Source organism: Musca autumnalis, unplaced genomic scaffold, assembly GCF_047663935.1.
Source record: "Musca autumnalis isolate F117 unplaced genomic scaffold, ASM4766393v1 scaffold_4, whole genome shotgun sequence".
Classification (NCBI taxonomy): Eukaryota; Metazoa; Arthropoda; class Insecta; order Diptera; family Muscidae; genus Musca; species Musca autumnalis.
This window is the reverse complement of record NW_027411977.1, coordinates 226,780,040-226,795,325: the sequence shown is the minus strand read 5'-3', so window position 1 is coordinate 226,795,325 and position 15,286 is coordinate 226,780,040. Positions and strand designations below refer to the sequence as shown.

Here is a 15,286-nt window from a genome sequence, read left to right as displayed (position 1 = left end):
AAACTTATTTTTTAAAAAGCTTAGATTTTATCAGACAATCAAAATTATTTTTTAAAAAATCCACGAGCTTCGCAGACGATCAAAATTATTTTTTAAAAAATCCACGAGCTTCGCAGACGATCAAAATTATTTTTTAAAAAATCCACGAGCTTCGCAGACGATCAAAATTATTTTTTAAAAAATCCACGAGCTTCGCAGACGATCAAATGTTGATCGAAGAAAAAATATAAAATAAATATATCTCTATCCAATCAACGTAAACTATTTTCGTCAGTCATACGCATCCATACTATGACTGCATTTGGTAGCGTATAACTGTTGCCGTTACTTATACGTCCAAGTAAACTTTGAATGAAATTTGCGTTTTCTGTAGCAGTAAGGTGATACTTATAATTTTATATATAATACTGAGATTAATGAGAACTTTATTTCACATACTCTGAGACAAATTGAACGCTTGAAGGTCTAAGAGCTTTATTTATTAAAAAAATACCAACGATTATTGCAAGGCGAGTCATATTAACCACTGGTCCTGATTGGCGACCATATATCATCTTATTGCCTACTTAATTTCGGAAGCCCATCACAGACTACCTTTCTAAAACACTTAGACGGACATATTTTTTAACTGAAATTATTGAGACACTCTGTACAGCTTAAGGTTTATTATTTAAAAATATTGAAAATCAACAAGTATAGTATTAACTTAAAAAAACACTTGGGTATGCAAGCAGATTTTTTTTTGAGTTTTGAATTCGCGGGAAAGCCAAGAGCTTTTTGTTTTTTTGTTGTTGTTGATTTAATTAGGTGGCTTAGCTTTAAAGCTTTCCACATAATTCGCACATGTCATGTTTATTGCAAAAACTATTATTGGTTCTATTAATTTGCTATTTGTATATGTTTTTGGGCGTTTTTTTTTTTTTATTAAACAGCTTATTACTATTGTCTCGAATTTTTCATCTTCTTTTTTCAGTTATACATGTCTTTAAATACAGTTCCATGGTTTGGGTTATTGACTTTTTTATTTCTTTTTCTAACTTTCAATAAAAATACAAAAAACAATCAAAACATAGCCTGTCAAACAACACAAGCTTTTTATGGCATAAATATTTAACATATTTTGATATTTGTCATTTTTTTAATTTTATTTGTAAATATATTACTAATTTTTTATATATAAATTAAATATATATAAATAATTGTATACATGTTATTTATTTGATTTTAGTTTTAATATTTTTTTCAACATTTATATCTTTACAATATTATTTCTCGTTTTAATAATAATTTATTTCAACTTTTTTATAAAAAGCTTTATAGGTTTTTTTCTGTTTCGAAGTTTTTCCTCAGGGGATATTTTTTGTGTGTTTTTAAGCTTTTTTCAAAACACTTTATCCTTTATTATTTTAACACTAATACATCAATATTTGGTTTGTTATTTACTAAGCTTTTTTATATTTCCTTTTTTAAGTTTCTTTTTTTATACAATACATTTATACAAAATGGAAAAGTTGTTATTGGTTGTTGTTGCTATTGTAGTTTAAAGTTCCTATTTTGCTAACCTTTGTTTAAATACATTCATGTTTCATTGTAGGAGTTTTTTTCTGTTGTTGTTCTTGTTGCTATATATTTTTGTAAGGGTGGTCATTTATTGTTGCTTATTTGTTGGTTTCATTGGGTGAGAGCTTTTGAGCAAAAGCTTTGAAGAAACTTCAAGCATTAGTCTAAGTCATTATCGCTGAAAAGAAAAAGAAAAAAAAGATAGCATGATAAGTAAGTAAGTGTGATATAATTAGAGAATTAAATAATAAAAAAAATATTTTATTGTTTCAAAGATTTTATAAGAATATTTTTTTCCAACACAGCGGATTTTTTAAGAATATTTTTAACAAAAACGTCGATTTTAATATTTGGGTATTTTTTAAAGAATTTTTTATCCAAACAACGTGGATTTTTTAAAAAATATTTTTTTAATAAAACGGGGATTTTTTAAAAACCATTTTTTAATAAAACGTGGATTTTTTTAAAAATATTTTTTTAATAAAACGTAGATTTTTTTAAAAATATTTTTTAATAAAACGTGGTTTTTTTAAAAAATATTTTTTAATAAAACGTGGATTTTTTTAAAAATATTTTTTAATAAAACGTGGATTTTTTAAAAAAATATTTTTTAATAAAACGTGGATTTTTTAAAAAAATATTTTTTAATAAAACGTGGATTTTTTAAAAAAATATGTTTTTAATAAAACGTGGATTTTTTAAAAAATATTTTTTAATAAAACGTGGATTTTTTAAAAAATATTTTTTAATAAAACGTGGATTTTTTAAAAAATATTTTTTAATAAAACGTGGATTTTTTAAAAAATATTTTTTAATAAAACGTGGATTTTTTAAAAAATATTTTTTAATAAAACGTGGATTTTTTAAAAAATATTTTTAATAAAACGTGGATTTTTTAAAAAATATTTTTTAATAAAACGTGGATTTTTTTAAAAATATTTTTAATAAAACGTGGATTTTTTAAAAAATATTTTTTATTAAAACGTGGATTTTTTAAAAAATATTTTTTATTAAAACGTGGATTTTTTAACAAATATTTTTTAATAAAACGTGGATTTTTTAAAAACCATTTTTTTAGTAAAACGTGAATTTTTTAAAAAATATTTTTTAATAAAACGCGGATTTTTTAAAAAATATTTTTTAATAAAACGTGGATTTTTTAAAATTTTTTTTTTAATAATACGTGGATTTTTTAAAAAATATTTTTTAATAAAACGTGGATTTTTTAAAAAATATTTTTAATAAAACGTGGATTTTTTAAAAAATATTTTTTAATAAAACGTGGATTTTTTAAAAACCATTTTTTTAGTAAAACGTGAATTTTTTAAAAAAACATTTTTTTAATAAAACGTGGATTTTTTAAAAAATAATTTTTAATAAAACGTGGATTTTTTAAAAAATATTTTTTAATAAAATGTGGATTTTTAAAAATATTTTTTAAAAAAACGTGGATTATTTAAAAAATATTTTTTAAAAAAACGTGGATTATTTAAAAAATATTTTTTAATAAAACGTGGATTTTTTAAAAAATATTTTTTAATAAAACGTGGATTTTTTAAAAAATATTTTTTAATAAAACGTGGATTTTTTAAAAAATATTTTTTAATAAAACGTGGATTTTTTAAAAAATATTTTTTAATAAAACGGGATTTTTTAAAAAATATTTTTTAATAAAACGTGGATTTTTTAAAAATTTTTTTTTAATAAAACGTGGATTTTTTAAAAAATATTTTTTTATAAAACGTGGATTTTTTAAAAAATATTTTTTAATAAAACGTGGATTTTTTAAAAAATATTTTTTAATAAAACGTGGATTTTTTTGAAGAATATTTTTTAATAAAACGGGGATTTTTTTTGAAGAATATTTTTTAATAAAACGTGGATTTATTAAAGAATATTTTTTTAATAAAACGTGGATTTTTTAAAGAATATTTTTTAATAAAACGTGGATTTTTTAAAGAATATTTTTTAATAAAACGTGAATTTTTTAAAAAATATTTTTTTATAAAACTTGAATTTTTTAAAAAATGGTTTTTAATAAAACGTGGATTTTTTAAAAAATATTTTTTAATAAAACGTGAATTTTTAAAAAAATATGTTTTAATAAAAAGTGGATTTTTTAAAAAATATTTTTTAATAAAAATGGATTTTTAAAAAATATTTTTTTAAAAAGGTGGATTTTTTAAAAAATATTTTTTAATAAAACGTGGATTTTTTAAAAATATTTTTTAATAAAACTTGGATTTTTTAAAAAATATTTTTTAATAAATCGTGGATTTTTTAAAAAATATTTTTTTAATAAAACGTGGATTTTTTAAAAAATATTTTTTAATAAAACGTGGATTTTTTAAAAAATATTTTTTAATAAAACGTGGATTTTTTAAAAAATATTTTTAAATTAAACGGGGATTTTTTAAAAAAATATTCTTTAATAAAACGTGGATTTTTTAAAAAATATTTTTAAATAAAACGTGGATTTTTAAACAAAAATATTTTTTAATAAAACGTGGATTTTTTAAAAAATATTATTTAATAAAACGTGGATTTTTTAAAAAATATTTTTTAATAAAACGTGGATTTGTTAAAAAATATTTTTTAATAAAACGTGGATTTTTTAAAAAATATTTTTTAATAAAACGTGAATTTTTTAAAAAATATTTCTTAATAAAACGTGGATTTTTTAAAAAATATTTTTTAATAAAACGTGGATTTTTTTAAAAAATATTTTTTAATAAAGCGTGGATTTTTTAAAAAATATTTTTTAATAAAACGTGGATTTTTTAAAAAATATTTTTAAATAAAACGTGGATTTAAAAAATATTTTTTAATAAAACGTGGATTTAAAAAATATTTTTTAATAAAACGTGAATTTTTTAAAATATATTTCTTAATAAAACGTGGATTTTTTAAAAAATATTTTTTAATAAAACGTGGATTTTTTTAAAAAATATTTTTTAATAAAGCGTGGATTTTTTAAAAAATATTTTTTAATAAAACGTGGATTTTTTAAAAAATATTTTTTAATAAAACTTGGATTTAAAAAATATTTTTTAATAAAACGTGGATTTAAAAAATATTTTTTAATAAAACGTGGATTTAAAAAAAAAATTAATACAACGTGGATTTTTTAAATATTTTTTAATAAAGCGGAGATTTTAAAAAAAAAATATTTTTTTATTAAAACGTTAATTTTTTAAAAAATATTTTTTAATTAAACAAAATTAATATATTTTTTTAATATTTATAAAATTTGTTTTTTTTTTTAATTTTAATAAAATTTGGTAAAAAAAATAATAAAATTTGGATTTTTTTTAAATTTTTTTTTAAATCTGGATTTTGTGAAATGTTTTTAAAAAAATTGGATTTTTAAAATATTTATCAAAAAACGTGGATTTTTAATAAAACGTAAATTTTGAACAAAACGAGTATTTTTTAATGTATTTTTTCAAAGAGACCTTAGACCACAAAACGTGGATTTTTAAAGGAGTTTTCCTAGGAGACATTAGTCCATAAAACGTGGATTTTTTAAAGAATTTTTCCTAGGAGACTTTAGACCACAAAACGTGGATTTTTTTAGAATTTTTCCTAGGAGACCTTAGACCACAAAACGTGGATTTTTTAAAGAATTTTTCCTAGGAGACCTTAGACCACAAAACGTGGATTTTTTAAAGAATTTTTCCTAGGAGACCTTAGACCACAAAACGTGGATTTTTTAAAGAATTTTTCCTAGGAGACCTTAGACCACAAAAGGTGCATTTTTGAAATAATATTTTTTAATTAATTATTTTTTTTTCCAAGAAAATATTCCAAGAATTTCAAAATTTGTTGTTTAATCCGCTCCAATGATTTCATAATCGATTGGATGAAATCATTTTTGGAATTTTATTGAGGTCATTAATTAGGAATTCACACGTCAATTTACAAACACACACACACACAGCAACACAATCTCGAAAATTAAGAAAATATGTGCAATCAAATTTCAGGGCAATTTTAATTAATCACCATCAACCGAATCATTTGTCCTCGTGGCTTTTGGATGGTTTCTGGAATATGGCCAAAAATGAATTTTAGTTTGCCTATGGCGACGTAGGGGAGGAAGTGGCAAACATGGCAAATTTCTTAAGAAAATTAATTAAAATTATAACCTTGGGTTTTTTCTTGATATTTGCAGCCATTTAGGGCTTTAAGCCTTTTACATATTAATGGCCAAATAAGCATAAGAAGATGGATGAAGAAGGCAAAAAAGAAAACGTGTGCATAAGAAGCAATGGGCCTTCAGGGCTCGAGGAAAAGGAGTGCAGTATATTTCTAATTAGATGAATCTTTTTCAAATTTACAACCATTAATGGGACTCAGGAGAAAATGGAACTTGGGGAAAAGAAACAAAAAAAAAAAAAAAATAAATAAAGAAGCTAAGAAAACATTCACTAAATGGCATTATGTAAAATAAATATTTGTTTATTTCATCATTACGAAAGGATATTGGGCCAGGCTATTTAATGCTCGTGATATTTATGGGGCCATAAAATAGTCCTTTGACAAATAACAAGAAAAACGAATGAAAAAAAAACCTACGCACACAAAGGGGCAATTAAATTACATTTAACGTAAGGAACTCTATGGCTCTCCACCATAGAAAAAATATAAACCATAAAGGGAAACCATAGTCCTTAGTTGCACAATACATCTGGTCTGGCATATCTTCTACTCATCTTGACCTTCTCCCTCTTTCTCTCTCTCTGTCTGCAATGATTAATTTGATTGCCACTAAATGTTAAGTTAAGAAAGTCCTAGAAATAAATGTAAGGCAAAAAAAAATCAGAAAGAAACGAAGAAAATAAATTCAAATCAAGAGGTTGCTTTTGCCTTTGCTTTCATTTCAATTCTCTTGTTTCTGCTGGCGTTCTGCATAATTAATTTGTTGGAAAATTATTACTTGACGAGACCATAAAGAATATCATGTTAAATGGACATTAGATAGAGGAGAAGGACTGCACATAAAAAGTGGTAATTAAATGTTGTGTAATCGTCATGATTTGCATAGTTAGAGACTTAAGTTTATCAGGTTTAAGGCAAGGGAAATTAACAGGAGAGGTTTTCAATGAAAACTATACTATGGTATTAAAAAAACTTAGTAAAAGCGTGGAATGCAAAGCCCTAGAAGCGTGGAATGCAAAGCCCTATAAGCGTGGAATTCAGAAGACTTGACTCGTGGCGTTTTTAAAGAATATTTTTTAATGAACTGAAAGACCGTGAAAGTGGTCTTTAAAGGCCTTAAATGGTGATTTTTTTGAAAAAATATATTTTAGGAAACAGAAGACCTAATACTTTACGTTAATCGGATTTCTCACATATATGCTTCATACACTTTGATGTTAATAAAACCGGTATACGATGTATATTGGTCCATAAAGATACTGTTTTTTATTGCAATTATGTAAAAGAAACTCACTAAAGCGCGACAGTCCTGTCTGAGCACAGCTCCAGCTTTACATAGCCCATATTTTTCACAGCTATGATGCTAGTAAAACTGTTATATGAGTTGTTTTGGTGCAGAAACATATAGAGGACGAAGCCCAACGTAACTATTCGGTGACCAAACAGGAATGCTTAGCAGCAATGCCAAGTGTTAAAAAATTCTTAGAATACACGTTGACCAAAAAATATTAAAAAAACAATGCCCAAACAAATATATAAAAAAATGTACGATGCCCAAAAATATTTAAACAATTCACGTTGCCTAAAAATATTTAAAAAAATTCACTTTACCCAAACAATATTAAAAAAAATAATAAATGTTTTCTAAAAAAATATTTAAAAAATCCACGTTGCTAACAAATATTAAAAAATCACTTTAGAAAAAAGATTTTTAAATACAAAAATCCAGGTTGTCTCAAAAATATTTGTTAAAAAATCCATGTTGCCTAAAAATATTTAAAGAATCCACTTTGCTCAAAAATATTAAAGAAGATCACTTAGCCAAAAACATTTTATTTAAAAAATATGCCTAAAAATATCAAATAGAGAATCCACGTTGTCTAAAAAATATTTAAAAAAATTCTGGTTGTCTAAAATTATTTTTAAAAAAATCCACGTTGTCTAAAAAATATTTTTAAAAAAACCACGTTGTTTAAAAAATATTTAAAAAAAATTCTGGTTGTCTAAAAGTATTTTTTTAAAAAATCAACGTTGGCTAAAAAATATCTTTAAAAAATCCACGTTACCTACAAATATCTTAAAAATATCCACGCTGCCTACAAATAAAAAAATCACGTTGTGTAAAAATATTTAAAAAATCCACGTTGGTACAAAATATTAAAAAAGATAACTAAGACACAAAAATATTTTTTAAAAAATATGCCTAAAAATATCAAATAAAAAATCAACGTTGTCTTAAAAATATTTTTAAAAATGCCTACAAATATCCAATAAAAAATCCACGTTTTCTGAAAAATATTAACAAAAATACGTTGCCTAACAAATATTTTTTTAAGAAAAATCGAAGTTGTGTAAAAAAATAATTTTTAAAAAATCCACGTTTTCTAAACAATATCTTTAAAAAATCCACGTTGTCTAACAACTATCCTTAAAAAGTGCACGTTACATACAAAGATCTTTAAAAAATCCACGTTGCCAAAAAACAATTTTTAACAAAATCCACGTTGCCTAGAAAATATTAAAAAAATAAAAAATCCACGTTACATTGATAAAATATATTGTTCTAAATCAAAGTTTCATTGAATTTGTTTTTAAAATCAAATTTTTATTGCAAGCAAAATTTTATTGCAAAAAAGCCAGAAAATATTTAAAAAAAAAACAAATTAAAGAATTTTTTTCTCCAAATCCTTGTTACCCAAAAAAAAAAAATAAATAAATAAATAAAAAATCTAATTTGCCAAGTTGCATAATTTTTTTTAAATCCGCGTTGCCTAAAAATATTTTTAAAAAATACACGTTGTCTAAAAAATATTAAAAAAGCCCGGTTGTCTAAAAACTATTTTTTTAAGAAAACCCACGTTGCCTAAAAATATTTAAAAAATCCACGTTGCTACAAAATATTAAAAATATTTTTAAAAAATATGCCTAAAAATATCAAATAAAAAATCCACGTTGTCTAAAAAATATTTAAAACAAAACTACGTTGTCTAAAAAATATTTAAAAAATATCCTGGTTGTCTACAAATATTTTTTAAAAAATCAACGTTGGCTAAAAAATATCTTTAAAAAATCCACGTTATGTTCAAATATCTTTAAAAAATACACGTTATGTACAAATATCTTCCAAATATCCACGCTGCCTACAAATAAATTAAATATTTAAAAATATTTAAAAAATCCACGTTGCTACAAAATGTTAAGAAAGGATCACTTAGACAAAAAAAAATATTTTTAAAAAATATTCCTAAAAATGCCAAATAAAAAATCAACGTTGTCTAAAAAATCCACGTTATCTGAAAAATATTAAATAAACACGTTGTCTAACAAATATTTTTTAAGAAAAATCCAAGTTGTAAAAAAAAATTACTTTTTTAACAAATTCACGTTTTCTAAAAAATATCTTAAAAAATCAAAGTTGTCTAACAAATATCCTTAAAAAGTCCACGTTACCTACTTATATCTTTAAAAATCCACGTTGCCAAAAAACAATTTTTAACAATAATCCACGTTGTCAAAAAAATCCAAGTTGCCTAGATAATAATAAAAAAATTAAATCGACGTTTTATTGAATTTGTTTCTAACATCACATTTTTATTGGAAACAAATCCAACAAAATTTTTAAAGAAAAACACGTTAAAAAAAATCAAAAATCTACATTGGCTAAAAATATTTTTTAAAAAATTCCAAGTTGCTAAAAGTATTAAAAAATCCACTTTGCCTTAAAATATTTTTAAAAATCCATGTTACTTAAAAATGTTTTTAAAAAATCCACGTTGCCTAAAAATATTAAAAAAAATATATTTTTTGAAAAATCAAAAAAATTTTGCAAAATCCTCATTGCATAGAAATATTAAAAAAATTAACGTTAGAAGTATTAGAAAAAATGCACGTTGCCTGGAAATATTAAAAAATTCAGGTTGTCCAAAACAGTTTTCAAAAAACCAACGTTCCCCAAAATTATTATTAAAAAAATAGACGTTGCCTAAAAATATTTTTTTTAAGAAATCCAGGTTGCCAAAAATTTTTTCAAAACAAATTTACGTTGCCTAAATTTATTTAAAAAATCCAATAAAACTTAGTCAACGTGGATTTTTAAATGTTTATAAGCAGCGTGGATTTTTTTTAATATTTTTAGGCAACGTGGATTTTTTAAAAATATTTATAGGCAACGTGGATTTCTTTAAAAATATGTTTTAGGCAACGTGAATTTTGTTAAAAATATTTTTAGGCAACGTGGATTTTTTTAAAAAAGTTTTTTTGGGCAACGTGGATTTTTTGAAAAATATATTGAAGACAACGTGGATTTTTTGAAAAATATATTCAAGACAATATGGATTTTTTGAAAAATATATTCAAGACAACGTGGATTTTTTAAAAAATATATTCAAGACAACGTGGATTTTTTGAAAAATATATTCAAGACAACGTGGATTTTTTGAAAAATATATTCAAGACAACGTGGATTTTTTATTTGATATATGTAGGCAATTTTTTTAAATATTTTTTAGGCAACGGAGATTTTTTTTAAATATATCTTAGGCAACGTGGATTTTTTAATATTTTTAGGCAGCTTGGTTTTTTTAATATTTTTAGGCAGCATGGATTTCTTTAATATTTTTAGGCAGCATAGATTTTTTTAATATTTCTAGGAAACGTGAATTTGTTAAAAAAAAATTGTTAAAAAAAATTTAAGAAACGTGGATTTTTTACAAAAAATTTAAGCAAAATGGATTAAAAAAATGTATATAAGCAACATGGTAAATTGTATTTTTTTTTTGTAACGTGGATTTCAAATAAATTGTGTAAGGTGGACTTATTCTAAGTATTTTCTGGCTTTTTTCAAATATGTTTTTAATAAAAAATTTGTTTAAAAAATTCAATAAAACGTTGATCCATGTTGCCTAGAAAATATTTAAAAAAAATCTGCATTGCCTAGAAAATATCTTTAAAAATCGACGTTGCCTAGCAAATATTTTTAAAATATCCACGTAGTCTAAAAAACGTCGATTTTTTAAAAATAGTTTCTAGACAACGTGGATTTTATTTAATAATAGTTTCTAGGCTACATCAATTTGTTTAAAAATATTTTCGACGTGTTTTTTTTTTAATATTTTCTAGGAAACGTCGATTTTTTAAAAATATTTTTTAGACAACGTGGATTTTTTAAAAATATTTTCTAGACAACGTGGATTTTTTAAAAATATTTTCTAGACAACGTGGATTTTTTAAAAATATTTTCTAGACAACGTGGATTTTTTAAAAATATTTTCTAGACAACGTGGATTTTTTAAAAATATTTTCTAGACAACGTGGATTTTTTTTTGTTAAATATTTTCGAGGTAGCGTGGAATTTTTAAAAATATATATATATATTTTTTTTTTGTTAAATAAATTCTAAGCACCTTGGATTTTTTAAAAATATTTTTATTTTTTAAAAATAGTTTTTAAACAACGTAGATTTTTTTTTTAAATATTTTCTAGGCAACATGGATTTTTTTAAAAATATTTAGTAGGCATTTTTTTGTTAAATATATTCTAACCATCTTGGATTTTTTAAAAATATTTTTTAGACAACGTGGATTTGTTTAAAAATATTTTTATGGAACGTGGATTTTTTAAAAATATTTTTAGGGAACGTGGATTTTTTAAAAATATTTTTAGGGAACGTCGTCGTAGATTTTTTAAAAATAATTTTTATGCAACCGGGATTTTTTAAAAAATATTTTCTAGGCAACGTCGATTTTCTAGACAGCGTCGATTTTTTTTTTCAATTATTTTCTAGGCAACTTGGATTTTTTTAAATATTTTCTAGGTAATGTCGATTTTTTAAAAATAATTTTTGGGCAACATGGATTTTTAAAAATACTTTCTAGGCAAAGTAGATAGTTAAAAAATATTTTCTAGTCAACGTGGGTTTTTTAAAAATATTTTCTAGGCAACGTGATTTTTTTTAAATATTTTCTAGGCAACGTGAATGTTTTTAAAAATATTTTCTACAAAAATATAGCAAACCCACGTTACCTAAAAATATTTTAGAAAACTACACTGCCTAAAAATATCTTTAAACCCCCTAGTTTTCTAGAAAATAGTTTTAAGAATCCAAGTTGCCTAAAAATACTTTAAAAAATATTCTTAATAATGTTTTAATGATGCTTAATAATGTTTTTAAAAACATACACAATGCCTAAATATATTTTAAAAATCCACGTTGCCTTAAAAATATGCATGTGTAATTGAAAAAAAAAATAAATCGCAACGTTTTACTGATTTTTTAATTAACGTTGCATTGAATTTTTTTCAAATCAACGATTCATTGAAAACAGTTTCAAAAAACAGGTTTTGTTGAAAAATGTTCCACGTTTGTTAAAAAAATTTAAAAAATAAATCCTTTTTTTTAATCCTTGTTAACAATATTTTTAAAAAATGCACGTTGACTAAATAAGTTTGTATTAAATTTTCGTTACCAATTTATTTATTTTTTTTTAAATCCAAGTTGCTAAAGTATAAACAAAAAATTCTCAACGTTGCACAAAACATTTTTAAAAATCCAAGTGGCCGTTTTGTTGAAAACAAATTTCCAAAAAACCACGTTGCCTTAAAAAAATTAGAAAATCCCAGTTGCCTACATTTTTTAATAGTCCTCGTTGCCTAAAAAAACACGTTGCCTGAACAATATTTTGAAAAATCCGCATTGCTTGAAATTTTTTTCAAAAAAACAACCTTCCCTAAAAAATATTTTTGAAAAATCCACACTGCCTAGAAAATACTTAAATTTAAAAAAAATCAACGCTTCATAAAATTTTTGAATCAAATTTTTATTCAAAACATATTTATAAAATATCCACGTTGCCTTATGAATTTTTTTAAGAAAATCCACGTTGCCTTATGAAATTAAAAAAAAAAATCCACGTTAGCTAAGCATTCTTTAAATCCACGTTCCTAAAAAATATGTAAAAACATATCCGCGTCGCCTTTTGTAAATCTACGTTGCCTGTAAAATTAAGATCCATTCGAGAGTTATCGTACCCTCCAACCAGTCTGATAGACAGACAGGGCTTAATCGAACCAAAATTTCCTGAAACAGATGAACAAGGTGAACATACATAATATACATATTTTATTAAAGATCATTTCATATTAATTAAAGATATCTAGTTCTAGGAGCATTTAGAAGGCTTCTTTAAAGAGAGTTCTTTTCGTCTTCCTTCAATCACTACTTTAATAATATTTTGCAGCATTTTGTATGTATTATTTCGCAAAATGTGCCAAATATGACACTTTTCGGGTTTTAATAGTTCATATTAGCTTTCAGCTTCCACAGAACTTCGTTACTTTTTATTCGATCTGTCCATCGTGTTTATAATACTCATATCTGAAGTGATTCGAGTCTTTTATGGAATCCTGTTTGTAAAGTCCAAGTTTCATCATCATACAGAAGAACAGAATATAAAAAAATACGTTTCAAGGTTTCTGTACTACAAGTTATTATTTGTTTCATGGTCATAACAATATTCCTAATAGGTTTTTAAAAAACCATAGATTATCCTTCCAAAATGAAATTCTTCAAATGAATCCACATTTGCTCATCATTTACCACTAACTTTTATACTGTTAAATATTTCCCGGTAAAAAATTTATTTAGCAAGTAACACCACCACACCCTGTGGACATTTGGCGAACAAATTTCTGCAACATTTGCACAATTTATTCTTGGCCACGTGACATATTTATATAACAGCAATACAATTTAGCCCACTAGCCCCTAAACTGCTAGCTTTTTGGCATGTACTCGCATGTCCTCTTGAAACAAGGATATACGCTGGCATTACAACACTTTTGCCATTGCAAAGCTAATAAATAAAACTTGTAAAGTCATTGTAGAAAGTATAGTCAGCCCGCTTAGTCGTAGTCGCTGCTGAATAAGTGACTCAGCTGGCATCCTAATGTGTTGCTAATACATATTGCAACACTTGTTGGTGTCATGGCTGTCATGTCAAGTAACAAATCTAGCGAATAACAAGAAAAGGAATACCTGAAATTTTTGGTACTCCATTGAGTTCTAGGAAGTGGAAGCGGAGTTGAGAAATTTCGCTTTTTTGGGTGTTGAATAAAATATTAAAAAATATTTTGCTGCAGTTTTTCTTGTTTTTTTTTTTTTTTTTTTTTTTTTTTTGTGAAAAAGTCGCGTCCCGAATTTTGGTGTTCAGCTTTTTTGCAATATGTGTTCCAAAAACAAAATAATTGAAAGAAATTTGCCAAAAAGCAACGGTTGGAGAATTTTGGCCGAATAGTGGGAAAATAATATAAGTTAACAAAGTATCCATATGGACAAGGAACTAAGAAAAGAAGTAGAGAACGGGTTCTAAAAAATCGTGTAGCCTTTGTTGGGTCCCCTGTAAAAATATTCCTTAAAATTCAAAGGCCTTTGTTCGGGCCTTTGCGAAAATATTTTTAAAAATTCAGGGGTCTTTGTAGGGTCCTCTGTGAAAATATACTTAAATATTCAGGAGCCCTTGTAGGAGCAAAAAATATTTTTAAAAATCCACGAGCCTTTGTTGGTGCTCAAAAATATTTTTAAAAATCACGAGCCTTTGTTGGTTGCCAAAAAATATTTTTAAAAATCCACGAGCCTTTGTTGGTGGCCAAATAATATTTTTAAAAATCCACGAGCCTTTGTTGGTGGCCAAAAAATATTTTTAAAAATCCACGAGCCTTTGTTGGTGGCCAAAAAATATTTTTAAAAATCCACGAGCCTTTGTTGGTGGCCAAAAAATATTTTTAAAAATCCACGAGCCTTTGTTGGTGGCCAAAAAATATTTTTAAAAATCCACGAGACTTTGTTGGTGGCCAAAAAATATTTTTAAAAATCCACGAGACTTTGTTGGTGGCCAAAAAATATTTTTAAAAATCCACGAGCCTTTGTTGGTCCCCAAAAAATATTTTTAAAAATTCACGAGCCTTTGTTGGTGCCCAAAAAATATTTTTAAAAATCAACAATCCTTTGTTGGTGCCCAAAAAATATTTTTAAAAATCAACAATCCTTTGTTGGTGCCCAAAAAATATTTTTAAAAATCCACGAGCCTTTGTTGGTGGCCAAAAAATATTTTTAAAAATCCACGAGCCTTTGTTGGTGGCCAAAAAATATTTTTAAAAATCCACGAGCCTTTGTTGGTGGCCAAAAAATATTTTTAAAAATCCACGAGCCTTTGTTGGTGGCCAAACAATATTTTTAAAAATCCACGAGCCTTTGTTGTTGGCCAAAAAATATTTTTAAAAATCCACGAGCCTTTGTTGGTGCCCAAAAAATATTTTTAAAAGTCCACGAGCCTTTGTTGGTGCCCAAAAAATATTTTTAAAAATCCACGAGCCTTTGTTGGTGGCCAAAAAATATTTTTAAAAATCCACGAGCCTTTGTTGGTGGCCAAAAAATATTTTTAAAAATCCACGAGCCTTTGTTGGTGGCCAAAAAATATTTTTAAAAATCCACGAGCCTTTGTTGGTGGCCAAAAAATATTTTTAAAAATCCACGAGCCTTTGTTGGTGGCCAAAAAATATTTTTAAAAAT

At 24.4% G+C, this 15,286-nt stretch overlaps 1 protein-coding gene across 1 annotated transcript in view; it reads right to left on the bottom strand.

Moving 5' to 3' along the window:
• Window positions 1-1,522: 1,522 nt before the first annotated feature.
• Window positions 1,523-15,286, bottom strand: part of cmpy (crimpy) — a 150,585-nt gene continuing 136,821 nt past the window's right edge. Inside the window, exon 5 of the mRNA XM_073987856.1 lies at window positions 1,523-1,738. Within this exon, the coding sequence (XP_073843957.1) occupies window positions 1,720-1,738 (19 nt within the window). The 3' untranslated portion in view covers window positions 1,523-1,719. The remainder of the gene's footprint in view (window positions 1,739-15,286) is intronic.